The sequence below is a fragment of the Lithobates pipiens genome, unplaced genomic scaffold, assembly GCF_037356315.1.
Source record: "Lithobates pipiens isolate NorthernLeopardFrog02 unplaced genomic scaffold, aLitPip1_a1.2 Scaffold_19, whole genome shotgun sequence".
NCBI lineage: Eukaryota > Metazoa > Chordata > Amphibia > Anura > Ranidae > Lithobates > Lithobates pipiens.
Genome location: NW_027507764.1, coordinates 449,929,521 through 449,953,628, shown reverse-complemented (window position 1 = coordinate 449,953,628; position 24,108 = coordinate 449,929,521). Strand labels below are relative to the sequence as shown.

The 24,108-nt window shown below is 43.7% G+C and overlaps 1 protein-coding gene across 3 annotated transcripts in view; it reads right to left on the bottom strand.

Moving 5' to 3' along the window:
- Positions 1-24,108, bottom strand: part of TGS1 (trimethylguanosine synthase 1) — an 89,145-nt gene that overhangs the window by 45,757 nt on the left and 19,280 nt on the right. For all 3 annotated transcript variants that reach the window (XM_077492707.1, XM_077492706.1, XM_077492708.1), the window contains exons 3-6: positions 18,736-18,843; positions 17,845-17,909; positions 10,268-10,443; positions 1,664-2,432 (exon numbers count right to left, since the gene is read on the bottom strand). In XM_077492707.1, the coding sequence (XP_077348833.1) occupies positions 1,664-2,432; positions 10,268-10,443; positions 17,845-17,909; positions 18,736-18,839 (1,114 nt within the window). In that variant the 5' untranslated portion in view covers positions 18,840-18,843. The remainder of the gene's footprint in view (positions 1-1,663; positions 2,433-10,267; positions 10,444-17,844; positions 17,910-18,735; positions 18,844-24,108) is intronic.

Sequence of the window (24,108 nt, the reverse complement as noted above, 5' to 3'; positions counted from 1 at the left end):
CAAAAGTTATAGCATCTACAAAATAGGGGTTTGTTTTATTTTTCTTACTAGTAATGGTGGCGATCTGCGATTTTTATCGTGACTGCGACATTATGGCGGACACATCGGATAATTTTGACACATTTTTGGGACCAGTCATTTTTACAGTGATCGGTGCTATAAATTTGCACTGATTACTGACACTGGCAGTGAAGGGGTTAACCACTAAGGGACTAGGGAGGGGTTTAATGTGTCCTGGGGAGTGTTTAACTGTTAGCGGGATGGGCTACGAACGTCACTTCACTGACCATAGCTCCTGATTACAGAGAGATATGATCAGTGACAGTGTCACAAGGCAGAACAGGGAGATGCTTGTTTACCCGTTTTGCAGCTCCGGGAGACTATCCCTGCGGCGATCGAGTCCACGGGACCCGTGATCTGAGTCACGGAGGTCCTGGCAGGGTCGCGCTCGCGCCACCGGTGACGCGCACGTGACCACACTGCAAATTCAAAAGGATGTACCTGTACCCCATTTGCCCAGCCGTGCCATTCTGCCCACGTAAATGTACTTGCAGCTGTCAGCAAGTGGTTAAAGGAGACAATTCATAAGAAAATTTTAAAAAGTTCTTAGAAAAACTCCACTTACCTTTCCTGCGGCAGGGTTTTCTGTGGTAAACCAACAGACCCAAGCTTCACCCTTCACGGTGGATTCCGTTAAACCTTCAGGACCTGGGGATCCTCGAGGAAACCCACAAGCCTGGACCTGCAATAGCACACCGGCAGTAAACTTTATGGTCTTAATTCCAAGTTAGCTAAATCCAAAGTACTGGATTCCGGGGTCCAGCTCTCAAAAGAGAAACATTCACAAGCAAAAACCTAGTTTCTTCGGAAAAAAGGCCCAGGTACCATTCAATCCGGCTAGAAAGACACCTTGAATGGATCTGTCTGCATAGCTAGCCCCAGCAAGGATTGCTCCAGAGGAGCTCAGCACATCACATATTTACTCCGTGACCAACACCTAGACACTGGCGAAAAAACTGAGGTACTCCCAGTAGTGGGAGGGGTTATATTAGGAGTGCACTTCTTGTCTTAGGGCGTGCCAGTGTCCATCACCTGAAGGTGGCCTATAACCCCACATAGTAACTACTATGGCTCTGTGTCCCCTGATTTATGAAAAGAAAAATACGTTTTGTTGATATGGAGTTTGAGACAGAATCTCAGTTTGTGTGCTAGTATGCTATCATTCAAATTGGATTATAAATTATAATTATATAAGCTTGACTCATTCTCTTGTACAATACAAGGTTCCATGAGTGCCACAATAACCCCAACAACCCATGCATCCCTTCCAACTGGTTAGCATTGCAGAACCAGCCCCCCCCCCCACCCCCCAGTTTGAATAGATCACATACAAAAAGTCTGTCATGATTTTTTTTTTTTGTATCTCTCTGTATTACTTTCAGATGTTCAATTATTGGAGCTATTATTATTTACAGAATACTATCCACCACGGGGACTGTACTTTTAAACAAATCATCAGGCCTGCAGGAAAACAGTTAATCACCACAAGCTTTCTTTCCTATTTATAAATTGCTTTAATAAAAGAAGTGCTAAGGCCATCTCCTGTTATATATTGGCAATAAATTAGCCATTAGTGCAATCAATAAGTGCTAATTTTACAGACCTGGCTGACAGGATGCAGAATGTCCAGATGGTGCATCTGTCTCCCCGGAACCACCATCTCTGCGATCACAGTGATCAGGATCACAAGGACAATGCGTTTCAGGGCTCTCTGTGTCCTGTGCCTGATGACTCTCATAAATAACACTTAAAGATTCACAGTCCTGCTCAGTTTGCTTTGTATCAAGATTTATATTCTCCAGTTCGTTCACAACGTCATCACATACACGATCAATGTCTTCTTTCAGACTTGGCGGCAATTGCAGAGAGTGGCTTGGGAGTTTTGCATCATGTATAACTTGTTCAGCTGAATTTTCGGCACAGTCAACTGGCGAGTCGAAAGTCCATCCCTGCTGTGTCCAGTAGAGAAACTGCTCATAATAATGCCAGTATAATTCATTGTAATGTTTATTCCACGCTTCTGAAGTCTCGGGAGAAATCCAGGGTTCGGAGTAACTCTGGCAAATCTCTGGGTTCTTTACAACCCAATCCTGCCACAGCAGCCCTTGTCCATACTGGTTCCAGTAATTTTCCCAACTCTTCTCTATGGTGGGATCTGTAGTTTTGGGTTGCAGTGCATCTCTGCTCTCAGAGACTGTTAATGGGCTTTCTGCCTTTTCAGTCTGATGAGTATTTTTATTACTATCTTCTACAATTTCTATATCTCCTGTCAGCTCTACCACAGCTTCTGTGCGGCTCTCATTTTGACATTTCTGGTGCTTGCTCTGGTTCTTCTTTCTACTTTTAGGTTCTTTCACAGAATGATCTGGTACCTGAAAATAGACAGACAGTAATTATTACCCCTAGGTACTACTTTCTGAATACCTAGAAGATCATTCTTTGATGGTCCCCAGAACCCACCAGTCATCAATAACACAGGTCTCCAAACTTTCTAAACAAGGATCCAGTTTATTGTCCTTCAGACTTTGGGGGGGGGTCTGGACTGTGGCCAGTGGGAGTAGAAAATGTCCCTGTGACAGTGGGATTAAAGAATGCCACATCTTTAGTGGGAGGAATAACGACCTATCACTGGTGTCGGGGGGGAGGAGAATAGTGCCTCATCATTGGTATCATTGTTATGACTCCGTAAAATCCTTTTCTCTGAAGTTCACTGACTGACACAGATCCTTTTTTCTTGACCATCGGGTTGTTACGTCACCTTCAGGAGACGACTAGGCAGAACATGTTACATATTTACAAAAAAAAAACAGAACTTTCTAGTTCTGTCCAAGGGGCGGTCCCTTCAGTAACAACCCCCCAGCCTGCTTCCTGCAGATTCAGTACATAAACAAGCAGTATAACGTAAATCAATAGGAGGGGAGGGTGCTTGGTCAGTCAGTGAACTTCAGAGAAAAGGATTTTACGGTGAGTACAAAAATCCTATTTTCTCTTTTGTTCACTGACTGACACAGCTCCCTATTCTTGACCATTGGGACGTCCCCTAGCAGTGTCATAACGAGGGGTGGGAAACAGCATAAAAAAACTTCACCCACAACCAGAAGTGCTCCCTAACAGGGGAGTCATCACCTTATCTAGCCGCATCAGAACTTGCTGCCAACAATGCAACAGTGCATTATACTCAAAGGTACCTGTATTTTCTTAAAAAAAAAAAAACAGGAAAAATAAGTGCAATTGCAACATTACACGGCCGCCTGCAAAAATTTGCAGCCAAAACAGGCATCAGCCGATGTGCTTACATCCACTTTGTAGAATTTGGTAAAGGTGTGAACGGACGACCAAGTCGCCGCCTTACACACTTGAGCGACTGGCGCTTGATGTCAAAAAGCCCAAGAAGTTCCAATTGCCCTGGTGGAATGGGCTGTGACAGGAAAGGAGGGCACCTGCCCCTTCAAGCCGTAGGCCTAGACCACAATCTGTCTGATCCACCTAGAAATGGTGGCCGACGAGACCGCCATAGCTTTTTCAGACCAGCTCCCGAAACAAACAAAGAGTCTGACTTCCGAAAGGGAGCCATGGCAGACAAATACACCCGTGGAGCCCATGTCCAAGGAATGAAGGGCTATCTCCTTAGGATGTGTCGGTTTAGGTAACAGAGATGGTAACACAATGTCTTCATTGATGTGGAACTCCGGACTGAACACCACCTTATCCTTATGGATAACCAGATAAGGCGACTTCGCTGCCAGTTCAGAGACCCTCCTGGCCGATGTAATGGCCACTAGAAAGACGACTTTCTGGGAAAGAGTCACCAAGGTAATTTCCCTGATGTTCTCAAACGGCGGTTTCTGAAGTGCCGTTAACACCAGGTTTAGATCTCACGGGGGTAACTGTGGACGCACTGGAGGAACTAAATGGCGGATCCCCTGAACAAAAGTGCTCACTAGAGAGTGAGACTCTAGGGGGGTCGCTGAAAAAATACAGCCAAAGCCGATATTTATCCTTTAATGGTGCTTAAGGCCAATTTCTGGGCTACTCCTCGCTGCAGAAACAGCAGGATCCTGGAAACAGAATAGGTGTGCGGACGCAATCCTTTCTCCTCACACATAGAGATGTATGCCTTCCAGTTATGATGATATATCTTCTGAGAAGATTTACGTGCTTGCAACATAGTTGAAATCACAGAATCCGATAGGCCCTGGTTCCTTAGCTCTCAACAGCCATGCCATTAAAACCAGCGATGGGATGGAGAATTGGACCTTGAGACAGAAGGTTTTCTCGCATCGGTAGACGCCAGGGAGCGTCCGCAACCAGGCGTACTAGGTCGCCGTACCAGGGGTGCCGAGGCCAATCTGGGGCAATCAGAATTACTGGAATCCCCTCGGTCTCCACTCTGTGGAGCAGACGTGGTAGTAGCTTTAACGGAGGAAAGGCGTAGATCATTCGTTGATACTGACCAACGGAGCCACCAGCGCGTCCAACATGTCTGCCCAAGGATCTCTTGTCCTGGATACAAATCTCGGCACCTTCCGATTGAGACGGGAGGCCAGGAGATCCACATCTGGTGTGCCCCACCACAGGCACAGTAGCCTGAACACCTCCGGATGCAGTGTCCATTCTCCTGGGTCCAGTATCTGGCGACTTAGGTAGTCCGGCTGCCAGTTTTCCTGGAATGTAAATGGCTGATAGGGCAGGTACATGTCGCTCTGCCCACTGAAGTATGTGAGCGACCTCCCATGCTGCAGCCAAGCTTCTTGTTCCTCCTTGGTGATTGACATACGCCAACGCCGTGGCGTTGTCTGACTGGATCCTGATCGGACGTCCTTGCAGTCTCATCAACCATGTGGAGAGGCATAGCCTGATCGCTCGTAGCTCAAGCTCACTGATTGGCAACTTGGATTCCTCCCCCAACCAGAGGCCCTGGGTCGACTGACTCCCAGCCAGTCAGGCTGGCGTCAGTTGTGTTCACTGTCCAATGTAGAGGTAGGAGCGACTTCACGGACCAAAGTGCCACCAGAGCAGGGAGTCCCTGACTGACTGGCTCACCTGAATCTGCCGATCCAGGGATAACGGAGATTTGTCCATTTTATCAAGATCTCCTTCTGCAAAACTCTGGTATGAAACTGGGTGTACGGTGCTGCCTCGAAGGAGGCCACTATGAGTCCCAGGACTCGCATGCAGAAGCGTAGCGACGACCATCTGCGGTTCATCAATAGTTTTACCGCTGCACTGAGAGTCTGCAATTTGTCTGAACGGAGAAACACTTGCAGTCCAGCAGTAAGGCTAGGTACTCCAAATGCTGAGTTGGTATAAGCACTGACCTTTTTTTAGGTTCAACAGCCACCCAAAATCTTACAGGGTTTGCATGGTGATCGTCGCATCCTCCTTTAGTTCTGAGGCGGAAGATGCTCTCAGGAGGAGATCGTCTAGATAACCTATTCGCGATCCCGTGTTATCGCAACAATGCTAAAATTGGAGCCAATACCTTGGTAAAGACTCAGGGTGCTGATGCCAAGCCAAAAGGGAGAGCCACAAACTGGTAGTGGGCATCCCCAACTGCAAATCGCAGAAACCTCTGATGCCAGAGGCATATGGGTATGTGCAGGTATGCATCCTGGATGTCCAAAGACACCAGGGACTCCCCTTGATTGAGTGCAGCAACTACTGAGCGAACCGATTCCATTCTGAACCTCTGTACTTTCACAAAGCAGTTGAGGGCTTTTAGGTCCAACATTGGACGTACACCTTCCATTTGGATACAAACAGATTTCCTTTCCGACTCCGGAACAGGTACTATCACCCGCGACTTAGCAGGTCCTGAAGGTAACCCCCCACAAACTCCCAAAGGCGACCCCCCAACCGGGAGATGGGCGGGGGCAAACTTTCATGGGGGAGCCCTTTACCAGGATCGTGGTTACTTTATTTAACCTGGACAATGGGGGTTCATGACCGGAGGAGCCGACCATTTTTTAAGAACGCTCTCCTCAAAGGGGTAACGCACCGCCATACTTTTTGGGACCCTTTAGGTGCACGGGCTGGCTTAGGGGACCCAAAAGGGACCGCTACATCAGCAGAGGGATCTGCTGTATCCTGAATCTTCAGGGTATCACCCACAGCTGTGATAAGTGCTCCAACTAGTGCTTTGTCGCACGCAGATCCAGACGGGGACTCATCCTCACTGTCCGATAGGTCCTGGTCAGCGTCATCTGAAACTACAGAGCAGGGGCCCCCAGTCTGCATCAGGAGCTACTTTTTACCACCTTTGCGCCCACGCACCGACTCCATCCTGGCAAGGAACGTATCAAGGATCGCCGACAAAGTCTCCAAAGGCACTGCACTGTTTGCAGATAAGCCGGTTGCTTTTGCCGGGAGTTTAGGGGAAGAAACACCAGTTTCTGAAGCCATGCTGACCCACCCTGTCTGCCACCTGTTGGGGACTTAGGACAGCTGTATTGTCCTGCCCTCCTAGCTGCTGCAGGCTGAGGGGCCCCCACCACAAGACTCACCACCCTGACCAAGTTCTGCCCCTTCAGCTAGTATTACCTGCGTCATGTGTCAGCTCCCAGGTGTCTGAGTGAAAAAAACGCGCTGTTCTGAGCCTCAGGGACCAGCGCTGGGCTACAACAAAATGGCTGCCGGGCGTCCAGTATAAAGGACACAATCACAGGGAAAATGGCTGTCAACCTACAGTAAAATGGTTCCTGACCATGCTTCTCACTGTGTCACACCAAACATAGCCGCCAAACAACTGAACACAGAGAGGGACAGTGAAAAAAAGAAAGAGGAAATGGCGGCAGAACAGCGCTATGGCGATCAGCATGTGCAGACCTCCAGACACCCAGCGGGGAGACAACAGACACCCAGGGACACAGACACCCAGCGCAGCCCCCCATCCAAGGTGAGAACCCCCCAGGGGATCCCTATAATATGGCACACACACACCGCTCAGCAGCCCATGCAGCATCCCCCATGGGGGGGGGGGGAGCTAGGGACAGGGAGAGAAGAGAGGGAGGAGAGGGACCCCTGAATCGACCTCCCAAGGAATGCCCAGCTGCTCAGCCCCGCCGAGGCAAGGAGAGCTGTACTTACCATCCGGACGAGCTGGGGACATTCTATCACAGACCCACTCCTGAAGAGTACGGTGTGGCTGCTGGCCACGGCACACTGTGACTCAGACATCAGTAGCCTTGTCATGTGTGTGCCCCGGAGAGTTGCGCTCACCGACCACCCCTGGAGCTTGAGGGGCATGTCGTGGCTGACCCAGCACGTAGCTATGGTCTGCACATGCTCGATTACCAGGCTAAGGAGACTACAAGGATAAGAGTATCCAGCCTGTCACCCAGCCGGCTGTTGATAATAGATCACAGGATCTTAATCTTGCGCAAAAGGCAAACTTCTGCAAAAAATCCCTGGACCGATGGTTCCGCAGGGTTCCTAGGTCCACCTCCTTCACTAGGCAGAAAAAAACTGAAGCTGAAGCTGCAGGAAGCAGGCTGGGGGGTTGTTACTGAAGGGACTTGGGCAGAACTAGAAAGTTCTGTTTTTTTGTGCATGTGTAACATGTTCTGCCTAGTCCTCTCCTGAAGGTGGCGTAACAACCCGATGGTCAAGAATAAGGAGCTGTGTCAATCAGTGAACAAAAGAGAAAGTACCCCATCATTGGTGTCAGTGGAAGGAATAGTGTCCCATCATTGGCGTCAGTGGAAAGAATAGTGTGCCCCACCTTTAGTGTCAGTGGGAGGAACAGTGCCTTTATTGGTGATGTTAATGGGAGGAGTAGTGCTCCATCACTGGTGTCATTGGAAGAAATAGTGCCCCTTCTTCTGTCTTATTGGAAGAAATAGTGCCCCATCGTTGGTGTCATTGGAAGAAATAGAGCCCAATTGTTGGTGTCATTGGAAGAAATAGTGCCCCATCGATGGTGCCAGTAGGAGGAATAGTGCCCCGAGTGGCGGTGTTAGTGGGAGGAATAGTCCCCATCATTGGTTTCAGTGAGGGGAATAGTGCCCCATCATTGGTATCAGTGGGAGGAATAGTGCCTCATTGTTGGTGCCAGTTGCAAGAAATATGCCCCCATAGTTAGTTAGTGTCAGTAAGAGGAATAGTGCCCCAAGTCTCCAAACTGCGGCCCGGGGCCAGATGCGGCCCTTTGCTTGCCTTTATCTGGTCACCGGGCTGCAGTTTGGTGACCACAGATCTAGAACATACCTGATAGCAGTCAGGTGTACAGGTGATGCTGCAGCTTACAGTGAATAAAGAGCAAACGCTCCTAAATGACATAAATTATGTCTGAGAAGAGTATTCCTGACAAGTATTTAAAGTGCGGTGTGCTGTGGTGCGGGGGTTGCTTTGATTATTAAGAATGAATTAAAAAGTGCTTTTGATTTCTGGTGTTTAGATGCAGTGTAGTTCTGCCTTATGGTAACATTTACAGTTTACAGTTTTGCGGTGTGTTAACGCACAAAAAAACAAAAAATCAAAGGGCTGGCAAGACTCTGTGTCAAATTTTGAATGCAGTGCATGTAACATGCATTGCCACACATTACCACAACACAAGTCTACATAGGCCCTGAAACCTACTAGGTTCATTTTTGACACAGTTTACAAAAACAGCGTCTTCAATTGTAATGAAGAGAACAGCAGACAAAACCCATGTAAAATAATAAAAAAAAAAAGAAAAAAGAAATTTGAGAATGGGGCCTAGATCCTCTCAATTTATTTGCACATAAAATAGAAAGTATTATAATTAGTTTGATGTGCAGTGTAGTATATTTTGCCATGTCAAAAATTATATATATCTCAAATATATGAGAACTACCTTTAAATAAAATAACATTTCTGAAAGGGTTGTAGGTACGCAAGGCCATACAGCAAACCCATGCCTTGCCCATTCAGGGCAAGGAAGCAGGTCTACTTTAATCAATTGCCCCTACCTTATCATTGATCCTCCTGGAAACCAAAGGAAATGCTCAGTATTTTTGTGCCTGCAGGAGCGCTGGGCCAATTTGTTTTGTGTCTACACATCCTGAACCACAACTGCAATATTACTCACAGCAAAAGCCGATCTGTGGGTGTTGGGCACTGGATGTCCACCGGCACCGCCAATTGTCAGGCAGAGACACAGAGCGTAGATCTGCCTAGGTTAACAGAGCAGATCTGCGTTCTGACAGGGGCGGGGGAGGGAGAATTGTGTGTCCCTGCTAAGGATTTGGATTTAAATCCATCACTTCCCTGATTGAAAGCAGGACACAGTGTACAGTAAAACCCTGGCTTGGCACACAGTTAACCCATTGATCACCCTAGATGTTTAACCCCTTCCTAGCCAGTGTCATTAGTACAGTGGCAGTGCATATTTAAGTATGTAAGTATAATAAGTAAAAAAATAAAGAAAGAAAGGTTTATATGTGGGGGAAAAATGATATAAATATTTGGGTACAGCGTTGCATGACCAAACAAGTAACGCAGTGCCGTATCACAAAAAAAAAATTGACTGGTCATGAAGGGGGTTATATCTTCCAGAGGTCAAGCTGTTAATGAGCATGAAAGTACTATCAAGACCTAGAAGTCTAATAACCATACAATATTACAAGTGGGTCTCTAGGGAAACAAACTTCATAATTTACTGGAATGTGGTCATAATGTTTGGGCTCTAAGGTGTTTTTTTTAAGGGTTTGGATGTAAGTTATGGACGCTATCATTGGTTTATAGAAAACAGAAATTAAAAAGAAGAATTCTGCTGTAATTTTAAGAAACTGAATGGTGTAGTAAATGCAATGAAACCCTGAGAATTTTCTTCCACCTTGGGAGGAATGTGCCACAGATGGATTGCTTGGCAGGATGAGCCAACTCTATGAACAATAATAAGCTTCACTTACAAACCTGGCATGGAGTCAAGCCTTACACACACCGAAGAATAAAGCAACAGAGAGGTTTCTAGAACTGCTGGCTATGTGGTAACAAGTGATTTTTATAATGCTGGTAATATCACAAAAAACTGACATGTTCTCTTTATATTGACGTTCTCAACACCAAATATAGTAAGAAGCAAGCTAGATCTCACATTGCCATTATTTGCTTTCTAACTATTCTGCCTACAAATATATATAGCACTAATAAAGTAATGGTAAAACTAATTTTATTTAACACTTTGTCAATATCTGACAACCATTTAAACTTGCAGGGAAAGATCTTGGGGTGCAGAAGATCTTACCGAAAAGTTTTTCTTATATGATGATCCACCAAACTTTACTGGAAGGCCCATTTGTAACATCAGTTCAGTCTCGGAGTCCAATTCTTCTTCCACAATGGAAGCTTTGGAAGTTTCAGATGCTGCCAGTAAATCTGAAGAATCTTCCTCTCCGCAATCTTCCTCATCTTCTCCATAATCTGGGGTTAGATCGATACATTTTAATAATCTGGTATAAAAAGATCTCCAATTGCTACTGCAGTTTTATTTTTGCTGGATCTCAGTCATTGTTGTGTCTAAAAAAAGAAATGTACCAAGAATAGCTAATGACATCACCACCTATTAAAAATTTATACAGAAAAAAAATATGGGGGCTGACCTAGCTGCCCTCTCCTTCCAAAAATACTAGCTATCTGGATATCATATTTATCCAATTATTTCAATACTATGACTCATTGATGCAGAACAAGTACCGTATTTTCCGGCGTATAAGACGACCTTTTACACGTAAAAAAATTGGCCAAAAAGCAGGGGTCGTCTTATACGCCAGGTCAGCTCCTCGGATGCCGGCTGGGTGTTCGGTAATACTGTATGTAGCTTCGGCTACATACAGTATATACCGCTGAGCCAATCCTGGTGAGCGATGTATTCAAATGAATACAAAGCCTGCTCGGATTGGAGTAACGACCTCTGCCAATCCGAGCAGGCTACTCTGTAGCCTGCTCTGATTGGCTTGAAGAGTCAGAGCGGCGCGGGCTGATGATGTTACAGCCTCTGCCAATCCAAGCAGGCTTTGTATTCATTAATAGAATACATCGCTCGCCGTGATTGGCTCCAGCAAATGCAGGAAGAAGGAAGAAATATGAAGCCTCGGAAGCCTCGAAAGCCGGGTCGTCTTATACGGATAAGTACAGATTTAAAAGCATTTTTGTCCTGTAAGATTAGGGGGTCGTCTTATATGCCGGGTCGCCTTATACACCGGCAAATACGGTACGCATATCAAGAATATCACTTGTGGAATGCTTAGTCAAGTCTGTTACTCAAAGTACTAAACGTGACCAAAAACTGAATGGTGGGTGTCACTCAAGAATCCAGCCGAGTCCTCTCCTATGATATGCTGCTAGGAGAGGAGGCAAGGATGGAGCTCATTGCAGCTCCAGCATTACATATATGAAAAGGTCCTACAAGCCGCACATGGCTTGGCTAGAGCCCAGGCTCAGGCGGTCACAAACACCTACAGGGTCCTGCAGTGATGTGCGGCTTGTTGAACCTTTTCCTTTTCCCACTCAAAGTACTAAAGTTAGATGTAGTCAGACAATTAGCCTTTACACAAAAGCAATACATTTCCAGAAGGGGGTCAGCAGCCTACATATTTTTCCAAGTACAGGAACAGGAAAGAGAAGGGGGGATGCGGTCTACAGAAGGCATGGAAGCCATGTGTTTATCGCTGTATGCAGCCTTGTGGTATTGGTTTCCACCAGTAATATGCTACCTGCATAGAATTTGTATGTCCTACCTGTGTCTGAACTTTTTCCTTCCACAATCCAAATGCACAGAATAACTTTCACCCTCAATACCAATACAATCTAGGCATATGGCTGACAATCAAACTATACTGAAAGCTCAAATGAGAAGTGCCAACTGATGTTAATGGTTCAATTTCTTTATTAGACTACACTACGCTTTCATCATAAAAAAAAAAAGTGTATTATATAGTGTATTCAAAAAATGTTTTTTTCCATTTAAAAAAAGGGTATTTAAAGTGGTTGTAAACCCTTACAACACACTTTGACCTACAGGTAAGCCTAGATTAAGGCTTACCTGTAGGTCCAATAAATATCTCCTAAACCTACACGGTTTAGGAGATATTTGCCGAAAGACAGGCACTGCTGTCTACAGCGCATGCGCTGTAGACACTGGCGCACTGAGAAGATGGATGCGCCGGACTACAGGGGACAGCGGTGACATCGCTGGCTCCTGTGTCAGGTAAGTGACACATAATGGACTACTATGGGATGCGATGCATAGTAGTCCATTATGCTTTACCTTTGCAGGGAATGAAAGAGGAAGTAAACTCATCAGGGTTTACTTCCTCTTTAAAGGATATCTCATCAAAAGGTTTTATGGCTATAGATATAGCACAGCAGGGTTAGAACCTTTGTCAGTCCTGATTTGCCATTTCTTCACCTGCTTGAAGGCTTCATGCTTTTTATTTGTCCTAGTGACAAACGTCACTGGAATACACAGTGATGGTGAAACCAAATGTTTATGGTCATCTACAACCAGGGCCGTGGATAAGGGGGTACACCACCGGGTTCTCCTGTATGGAGGGTCTCTCTGCAGCAGCTGAAAGATGTCTTCATCTCCTCTCTCTCCCATTGGCTTTCAGCTGCTGCAGAGAGAGCCAAGAACAAAAAAGTTTTGCCTATAGATACACAAACACAAAAGCATGCCCATACTGCTCTATAAAGATGAAGTTATGCTGTAATTAGGAATGCAGTGCACACAAAACATACAAAGTAAATCTTAAGATTTACGGCTCATGAATTTAAAATAGTCATTCCAAGATCCAGCAACATGTTATTTTCAAGATACTAAAGCATTCTGTGCAAACAGCCTGCATAACAAAGAAGCAGTTGAATCCAAAACCAACAGACCTGCAGGCATTTCTGAATGTGCAAGTGACAGACTGAGAAGTTTAAATCATAGAGGGAACTCATTTAAAAGGCAGTGGGACATTGGCTTCCATCACAATAACTGACACCTGGGTATCTTATGAGTTTACAGCAGTGGATACTAGACATAGAATTAAAGTTTTTATTCTTGAAAGCAGGATGATTGTCTTTATAAAGGAAAAAAGGTTATCATGGATTTAAAATGGTCTTATACTCAATAAAACATAAGAAAGGGGATAGTGGGCTGCATTCACACCTGGCCATTTTGAATCTCGAGCAAAATCGCCAAGATTCTCCCCGTGATTTCAAAACGCTCTCCTAAAATGACAAATAACACAATGCACATTTCAGATGCCATTCGTGTTAATGGCACCTAAAAACACGGTCTGGTACTGGCTCAATAAATCACACTGCAATGGCAGTTCAAAATTAAGTGGTAATTACACAAATGCTAGAAGCCTGGCAAACAAAATGGATGAGCTAGAATCTTCTGCTTTTGAAGGAGAAGTTTGACATTGTGGTAGTATCAAAGCCCTGCATGGCTTTAATATAGCTTAAGGCCCCTTTCACATGTGTGGACCATTCAGATCCGCCGGTCAGTTTTTTAGGCGGGTCTGAGCGGTCGCTCCATACAGCTCTATGGAGCGATGGATGTCATGTTATTTTACCTTTTATTTTTACACTGTTCTTTAAAAAAAAAATGCCACTTTTATTCCTATTACCATGAATGTAAACATCCCTTGTAATAGCTAAAAAGCATGACAGGACCTCAAAAAGACCTCAGATCTCATATTTACACTAAAATGCAATAAAGAAACTAAAAAAAAAAAAAAAAAAAAAAAAATGTAATTTCAAAAAAATAAATAAAAATGTCCCTTTAAGAGCTATGGGCAGAAGTGAAGTTTTGACGTCGCTTCCTCCCTGCAATGATATGGAGGTGAGTGGGGGCCATCTTCCCCTCTCTCATCTCCATGCCTAACAGGAGAGCAGATCCGATTGCCTTCGCCACCAACGATGGCTCCGGTAAGCGGGGAAACCTCCCTCCACCGATAAAAGTGAGCTTGCAGCGAATCTGCCGCAGAGACCACTTTTATCAGAAAGCGGCCCACCCGATGAAGAAGAGGATACTGGGGTTATGGCAGCTAGCTACAACAATATTCCTCTTCAAAATAGCGACAGAAAACGATGGCGGGTGGTCCGAAAGTGGTTAAGGATAGCAATCACATGAAGCCATTTATTATCACATAGTTTTTGGGATCCATTTTAAATCATAACAACAGAAATCACCCAAATGGCCCTGATAAAAGGTTTACATATCCTGTAATGTTTGGTCTTGGTACAGACACAGAAGGTGGCACACACAGGTTAAAATGGCTATTACAGGTTCATTTCCCACATTTGTGGCTTTTAAAACCACAATTAGTGTCTAAATAGTCAATGAGTTTGTTAGCTCTCACATGGATGCACTAAGCAGGCTAGACACTGAGCCATGAGGCAGTCAAAAGACCTGCTTAACAAGGTAATGAAATGTTACAAAGATGGAAAAGGATATAGAAAGATATCCAAAGCCTTGAATATGCCAGTCAGTACTGTTTAATCACCTATTAACCGGTTCCCGACCAGCGGCGGCAGTTTTACTGCGGCAGAATGGCACAGGTGGGCGAAACGTTACCGAATGTTGGGTGCGTGGCCGCGACGATCGGATTCCTTTTCAGAACCGATCAGTCTCCAGGCCCGGGCCAATGATTTCTGGCCTGGACCTGCTGATCGATTCTGACTAATGAAATGCTTCCCCTGCCTGTAAGTGTAAACAAAGGCAGGGGAAGTGATGTCATCTCCCTCTCTGGAATTCCGTTCCAGAGAGACGAGAGGGGACATTCAAACGTGAGTTGCACCAACACTACACTGACGGTACACATAGGCACACATTTCACCCCCCAATTCCCTCCCCCCACCAGTTAACCCCTTCACTGTGTCACCCAGTGCAGTGTTCATATTTTTCTTTGATTACTGTACTGGTGTCATTTGTGACACTAATCACCATTAGTGTACTTAGTAGTAGGCCCAGATAGGTCTAGGGACCCCTCTAATAAAGGTTTTAACCCCTTGATCACCCCGTCACCAGGGATTGCCATATTAGTGTCACAGGTGATGCTGGTTAGTTTTTTTTTTTTTTTTTTAGCATCAGGGCTTAACCCCCTGATCACCCAGCGGGTGATATCAGTTTTAGAGCCAGTTAGGGTCTGTGTTGTCCCAGGCAGCGTCAGATTAGTGGCAGTAGCGCTAACACCCACGTATGCACCATACATTTCCCTTAATAGTATAGTGTCTGAACGAATCGATATCTTTGATCTGATCAGAACTGTATTAGCATCCCCAATAGTTTAGGGTTCCCAAAAACACAGCGTTAGCAGGTATCTGGGCTGATCCCCATAGCACCTGTGTATAGCCCCTCCACCCAGCCCACCCAAGTGCAATATCAATCAATGTCACCCTTCTGGTGAACTGGCAAGCACCAGCAACCTAGTAAGTACATCCTGGTCATACATGCAGCATTGCAGTAACACTGGGTGATGTGGTGAGTCCCGCTAATACACAGTTGACCGTTGCCTAGAGATTGGAGACCTATTACGGTCTCTAAATTTAAGACCTTCCTGGGCTTATCCCTCCTCATGGGCATAAAAAAAAAAGTGAGCTGCGGTCATCTTAGTCCACTGACCCAATTCTCCATATGCCTTTGTTCTCTGCCTCCATGACACGATACGAGCAGATCTTGTGGTTCATGTATTTCAATGACAATGAACTCTGTCATCCTTGGGGTGACCCTGAATAGGATTGGCCCTACAAAATTCGGTCCCTCGTAAAGTACTTCAACCAGCAGTTTACAGCCTTGTTTACTCTCGATCAAGTTGTCTGTGTTGATGAGTCCCTGATTACGTTTTCTGGCCGCTTGTCATTCAAACAGTATCTTCCCAGCAAGCGTACCAGATATGGGGTCAAGATGTATAAGCTCCGTGACAGGGCAACAGACTATACATATACTCAAAGACCAGTTGTTGGTGTCATACCTAACTGCCCGTAAGGCCAGACGCTGGTATAAAAAGTGTCTGTATATTTATTTCAACTGGTTCTGCCGAATGCTTATGTGCTACACAAAGCTTCAGGACGAACTGGATCCTTCCTAAATTCCAGGAAGAGATCATCACAGCTCTTCTGTTTCCAGACGGTGCTGTGGCCCAACTTCCCAATCCAAATGCAGAGAGCCGGCTGCATTAGAGGCATTTTTGGTATGTCCTCCCTGGTACCCCTACCAAAGAAATCCCCATAGACGATGTCGTGTCTGCAGAAAACATGGATCACGGATATCTGCGTGACACCCGTTTTTATTGTCCCCTTCTGTCCCGACCAACCTGGTCTTTGCATTGGTGAATGTTTCGAACGCTACCACACACTAGTGGAGTATTATCGTAGGGTACAGCATTGCACAGTCCTAGGGCACATTTACACAGGGTCTCAAAAAGATGAGATGGCCATCACATTTTGAGAGACCCTAATCTGGAACGTTTACAATTTATATAAAAGTGGGGGAAAAAAAAGCCAAAAATAGTTGTGGTTTTATTTTGCTTCTCTCTCTATTGTTACTGTATTTTAGAACTGTAATTTTTTTACTATGTTTTATTGTGTTTGCTTTGCAGGTATGGTATGCCTTACTGTTATACTGTAATATTACTTTGTTTTATTGTTAATTGTCATTTGCTTAGTAGGTACACCATTAAAAAAAAAAAAGAGAGAGGGTTTTCCGGGGGAACGAAAAGTATTCAGACCCCCTTCATTTTTTCACTCTGTTATATTGCAGCCATTTGCTAAAATCAATTAAGTTCATTTTTCCTCATAAATGTACACACAGCACCCCATATTGACAGAAAAACACAGAATTGTTGACATTTTTGCAGATTTATTAAAAAAGAAAAACTGAAATATCACATGGTCCTAAGTATTCAGACCCTTTGCTGTGACACTCATATTTAACTCAGGTGCTGTCCATTTCTTCTGATCATCCTTGAGATGGTTCTACACCTTCATTTGAGTCCAGCTCTGTTCGATTATACTGATTGGACTTGATTAGGGAAGCCACACACCTGTCTATATAAGACCTTATAGCTCACAGTGCATGTCAGAGCAAATGAGAATTATGAGGTCAAAGGAACTGCCTGAAGAGCTCAGAGACAGAATTGTGGCAAGGCACAAAAGGTTACAAAAAAAAATGTCTGCTGCACTTATGGCCTCCATATTCCTTAAATGGAAGACGTTTGGGATGACCAGAACCCTTCCTAGAGCTGGCCGTCTGGCCAAACTGAGCTATCGAGTAGAAGAGCCTTGGCGTGAGAGGTAAACAAGAACCCAGAGATCACTGTGGCTGAGCTCCAGAGATGCAGTCAGGAGATGGGAGAAAGTCAACACCTGCAGGATTCCAAGATGGTGAGAAATAAGATTTTGGTGTGGTCAGATGCTTTGTGGGCAGAGGAGAGATCTAGGGTCTAATAGACCCCATTTTTTTTATTTAAAAAAAAAGTACCTGACTTCCTGTCACTACCTATTGCCATCATATGGGGATATTTACATTTCCTGAGATAACAATAAAAAAAACAAAAAAAAAAAAAGATAAAAAAAGAAAAAATTAAAGGAACTATTTAAAAAAATAAATAAAAGCAAAATAATAATAAAATATGTCTACCTAAAGGAGCACAATATACATGGGTTTGTATATTCTTAGAAGACTAAGTGTCCTTAGGTGCAGGCACTGGAGATTACTGCTAAATCAATCAGCAGTTTTCCACAGTCAGTGACTATAAGTACAGTTTAACATGATAAAGCAAACATAGAGGAACAGATGCAAATATAGAGGATCTCACACACTCACATTACCTCTTTCATTATTCTTTTTAGTTCTATAAACTCCCCTTAGACCTAAATAGTACAAATGTCGATCACTAGAAATAAAAAGAGAAGAGACATTTGTTAGCAAAGAATGACAGAAGCAATGTATAAGACCAGTAATTACAATAGTCCCACAACATGACATAGCAGTGCTCTTCTGAACCGTCATCTCTCACTTTCTATGATTATGCAGCCAAACTTCTACAGTCACCATGTATAGTGTCCCCACCGTATACAGGGCTCTCTAATCCTTTGTAGACCCATGTCACATTTACAGTGCTTCAGCCCATATTCAAATGTCCCCCCAATAGCCACAAGTACAGTGAGCAAAACCTCACTGTGAGTTAACAGGAAAGACCCTCCTGTAGTGAAATCAGCACAGAATAAATGACCAAAGGTCCATGTTCCTTGCTGCAGATCAAAGAGTTATTACCATATGGTAGGTACTAGCAATACAACATCACAAGAAAGCCTTCAGGTGCTTTGCTTACTCATTAAGTTGAACGTATGAATAAAAACCATCAGTACAAAACAAGTTAAGGCTTTCGTGTGACGTGTTGCTAGAGCCTTCCATCAGATTAACAAATCTCAGATCAACAGTAAGCACTGTGGACCTCTTTCTTGATTTTTGTACTTGAGGTGCAAGACCAGGCAAGGTCCAGAAACTCTTGACCGCCTCTGCTATAGTGGATTAAAAAGTCGATCTACCTGGTGGCAACAGTATTTTGTTTCTATAAACATGTAAAGGCAAAAGGTAACAACCATTTGTGTTCTCTCTTACTTCTAGCGTTTATTAAATAACAGCATTGTAGTTTTGGCTGACTGGGTGTATATTAAAATGAGTATAATGAAAGAATAAATCTGTACATTGGGACTTACTTAACAAAAGCTCTGGAGCAGAGACACAATATTCTACTTTCTTCACTCAGATCATCCGGGTAAAGGCACATCTCTGCCACTGGATTCCATTCTACACACAGCATAATCCTAGTAAATGGAAAATCAAACATAAATAGCAAAATACCGGGTGCTTTGTGTGTGCTAAATATATGCAGACCGCCAGACGGTATATTCCACTCTGATCTAATGGTTTGGGTTGAGGTGTCATGCATCGCCAATGTTTGCAGATGGATGAACCCTTCTAAGCTGGTATTTAAAGCAGGACTTCACTCTCTCAATCAACATTGACTATTGTTAATCATGCTGCTAGCATTAGTAAATAGTTAGAAAAGTGGATCATATTTACTTATTTTAAACTTTATTTATTTTTATTTCTTTAGTTAATTCTTGGTTTCCAGGCCTAGGCAAATTATGTCATACTTCCCAGAAGTCTTCAAAACGAGAGGCAGTGTTTACTCAGCTAAGCACACCTTCCTGTCTGCATGCCTGAGCTAAGGACAGATGGATTACAGGAAGTAAATGCTTCATGAATCATCTGCCCTTACTCAAGATGGCACGGACAGAAATGCTAGGGGATGTTTTTCTTGTTCAATAATCGTTCTTGAAGGTATATGAAAAGTATACAGTAGTATAAACGCACCTAGTCCACCTACGCAGAAGCTACGACTGGCAGCATAAAGAACATAAATATATGTACACAGCATAGTCTAAGTAGGGAGGGCCTACTTCTCAAACAGGCACATTAAACCTAAACAAAGCATGCATGTACAGTGCCTTGCAAAAGTATTCACCCCCTTGGCGTTTTACCTATTTTGTTACATTACAGCCCTTAGTTCAATGTTTTTTTAATCTGCATTATATGTGATGGATCAGAAGACAATAGTCTAAGCTGGTGAAGTAAAATTAGAAAAATATATACATAAAACTATTTTGCAGAAAAAAAAAATTGATAATTGGCATGTGCGTATGTATTCACCCCCTTTGTTAGACCCATTTCACATTGAGGTGCCATCTGCTGACTTATAGAAATTGTCTAGATTTTAAATAGCTGACCCATGGGTTGATATGTCTGAATACTAAGGTCTTAATACACACACAGCCTAGGATGCTTTTAAAGCTTTTACAAGAGGGTACTTCTATTCCATTGTAGGTGGGGTCAGGAAATATTTAAGAGCCCAAAATAGAGTGGAGTGTAGGATGAGACTTCAGAACTTGCCTATACATAGCCTCAGGGCCCCTTACTTATTCATCCGTACACATAGCCCTTAAAGAGATAATGCTCCTTTGTACCTCCACAACTAAAACCCAACTGCTTCATCAATCCAAAATGATTTTTGAACAAGGTAAAGAATGGGAGGTTGCTGGCGTGGCTGGCTATGGAACACCTTGCCTCTGTTGCGATCCACAGGATTTTGGCTATTGATGGTGAAGTCGTTACAGATCACATCTGATTAATGACAGCTTTGCTTCCTACTATAGGAGTCTTTACAGCACTCGGGTGATCTATGTAGAGGGGGACATGCTTGCTTATCTAGTGCCTGTAGATCTCACATGATTGACGGATGCCCCCATTACACTAAAAGATATTCGAATAGCCACCTCCATTCTCCAACCTGGGAGGACGCCTGGACCGAATGGACTCCCAACTGAATTTTCCAAAAATTCTCGAATCAGTTGGCTCCTAGACCCCACTCACTTCCTCTGTAAGACAATGGGGGTTATTTACAAAAGGCAAATCCACTTGGAAGTGCAGTCGTTCTAAATCTAAGGGGTAGATCTAAAATGAGTGGAAGCTCTGACGATTTTATTATCCTATCATGTGCAAGCTAAAATGCTGTTTATTTTCCTTGCATGTCCCCCTTGGATCTAGTGACTTTACTTTCAAGTGCACTTGTAGTGCAAAGTGGATTTTCCTTTAGTAAATAACCCCCAATGACTCTAACACTCTGCTGCCCTCAAGACTATGGTGATCCCTAAGCCTGGCAAAAATCCAGACGTATACTAGCCATTATCACTCCTCAATGTGGATGCCAAAAATTTGGACAAAATGTTTGTCTAACCACTTAAATGTGGTTATAACGCCCTTGGTACATTCAGATCAGCCCAGGTTCATGACAGGAAGGGGGATGGACGTCAACATCCACAGATTTTCCTCATATACTTGTGGCAATTTCAGACAGCCGAAAAAGCATTGCATGCACCTACCTCTGGGCTGTCCTTCTTAAATTTGGCTTTGGTCCCCATTTTATTGCCTGGCTGCATATGCTCTACTCGGCCCCTACAGCCGAAGTATGTATCAACAACTAATTTCTGCTCCCTTTCCTCAATCTAGGGGGGCGAGACAGGGCTATCCCCTTTTCCTCGGGCTCTTGCCCTTACTCTTGCTCTGGTGCCTCTGACCGTTCAACATTGTGCTACAGAATCAGTGAAGGGGATTGAGGTGGGTGGAATTGAAGACAAATTGTCCTTGTATGCCGACAATGTGCTCCTATATCTTAGAGACACGTCTTACTCACTTAGGGCTGCTTTACAGATAATTGACAAGTTTAGCACCTTCTCTCAAATAAGAGTTAATTGGGAGAAATTTCCAATCTTCCTGCTCAGTACTTCAAACCAGTAAAGCATACCCTACTGTGCTGGGTGGACAAGTTTAAATATTTTGGGATACAAATGGGTAGTTCCCTGGCAACTAAACCTATCTCCCTTACTTAAGCTATTTTCCCAGAGATATGCGTCCTGGAAAACACTTTCCCTCACCCCAGTCAGCAAGGTTAACATTATCAAGATGGTTTATTTACCAAAATTTCTGTAAAAATTGGATAGTATAGTCCTCCAATTTGCATGGGCTGGGAACGTCTTGCTAAATCGTCATTGCAAATTCCTTTGTCACAAGGGGGATTATCCCTTCCTAATTTTCAACTCTACTATTGGGTAGCAGTACTGGCAATGGACTGCTAGTGGTTTTAACAACCCAAATATAACCCTGCAGGTAAGCCCCATACACACTATTCGATTTTCTACAGATTTTTGTCTTCAAATTTACCAAAACCATGTAGTGCAAGGGCCTGCCTGATTGCATACAAATTGAAACTCCTAAGGTTTGACCTCAGATTATATGGTTTTGGTAAATCTGAAGACAAAAATGTGTATGGGGCTTTACTCTGCAGGCAGTCCACTTAGGGTCAAATGGTACCTAAGTAACCTAGTCTTTAGGGGCCCTTAATCTAAATCATCAGTTACTGGCCAATAAGGACTACTCTTGTAATGCAGCATAATACTAGGGCTCAATATCCTTCTCTGACCTTTTACATCATATACCCCTGTGAGGTAATCCCATCCTACCTCATCTATGCAGTCCAAGGAGTAGTTGGTCTGAAGCACATTATGTCAGAAGGAAGACTAAAGGGATTTTCTGACCTCAAGGCCAAATAGAGTATAACCTCCATAATAGTATGTTCTTTAGGTATCTTCAGTTAGGACATGTGGTCCAGCTGCAATTTCCCCCTCCCATTACCTTGGAGTCTGACCCTATCGAGTGGCTACTCACCTTGAGTGCATTAGGGAAACCTTATCTTCACTATATCTTAGGCTCTCCCTAGCTTATACATCTAACTCAATTGTACCTATTGGAAACAGAATGCTGACCTGCAGGACTTGGATGAGGAAAAATTGAACATTTGCACTAGCCAATATGTCACATGTGATCTCTGCTTGAGATCGGTTTATACAATTATAGTATCTCCATACAGCCTATTCAACCCAAAATGACTAGCTACTATTTTCAAATCGACTGATCCATCTTGTACACATTGTTATTCCTCCATAGTCTCCTTTATACACACAATATGGACATGCCCCTCCATTAAACTTTTCTGGGTGTTGGTGGTGGCTGACCTTAATAGGCTGTGTTATTCCGTTGGGAATTTTGGATAGAATGGATTTGGCTCATCATGTTAAGCTATTTTATTATTTTTGCTACCTTTTGACCGCACAGAGAGATTCTTTTAAATTGGAAGTAACCTCACCAAACCCCCCCCCCCCACTCTGGCTTCATGGCGTTCCACTTTACCAATGTATAAGTTAACCTACGGAAGTAGGAACTCCCCCAAGATGTTTCATAAGATATGGTCCACCTGGATAGACTCCTGTGGATCAGGTTCACCCACTTAAGGGGAGATTATACTACTGAGAGGCTTTACTTATACTGCGATATTCCTCTTTTGTACGACACCCCATCCGCCCCCTCCCTCCATTTATTTTGTGTGTCGCCTCTCTTCCACCTTTTTCTTCTCTCCTCTCCTTCCCACCCCCTTTTTTTCCTCATCTCCTCGCAGACCTGAGAATGTCCAATTATTAGCCTAAGCACTGCAAAGTGGTCTGCTTATCCTGCATTAGTTCAACATGCCTTCAGATCTGCCTTCCTATAGTTTTTTACCGCATCGTATGTTTGGAACATTTGTATATGTAACATATAATATAGATGTAAAACTCGATCTTAAATTATGTACAGACAAAATTATATTTCCAGTTTTGGATAGAGTAGGGAAGGATTAGAATCTCTGCTAGGTTTTTACTACTAAAATGTTTTTTGGATTGGACATACATTTTAATAATTTCAAAATAAAACACTGGAGTTCCACCTTAACCACCCCTCAATACAGCCCTAAGTATATATATACAACCTAGTATTGGGGTGGTTAAACTGGGAACATGTTTGAGGCTACAACCATGATCCTGGTACCATTTTCTTCAGCCGGGAATTCCCTAGCAGGAAAAAGTGATCCAAGCAGCTAAAAGCTTCTCACTTTTACAGGAGGAGGAAGATGTCCCCTCTCCACCTTTCCCGGGCTCTCCCATTCCACTGTGGGAGTCTGGGACTGAGCCGGCTGCACTGGATAAAGGGACTGATATTGTTTCTCCACCTCGGTAATGTCACAAACTGAAAGTGACGAGGACTTAGTCACTTACAATTTCAGTTTGTTTATTTCCCAAGACCAGAGGAGAGATATGGTGTCTAGAAGACCCCAGATCTCTCAATAAGGAGGACCTATCATGGCCCATGCTATCACAAGGGATGTTGTTCCCTTGTGATAGCAATAAAGTTGATATAAAAATGAAATGTACAGTGTAAAAAAATAAAATAAACCTAAATAAAACATAAAACATTTTTAAAGCGCCACTTTCCACATATACTGTTTGGGGGTAATTTTCTAACAAAAATGCTGATTTTTACATATATGTAAGAAATGTCAGAACATTTGGGGACAAGTGGTTAAAGCGTTTGTTACCCCAACACTTCATATTCCTGATATGTGCCTGCTGTACCATGTGCTTGTATGAGAAATTATCCTG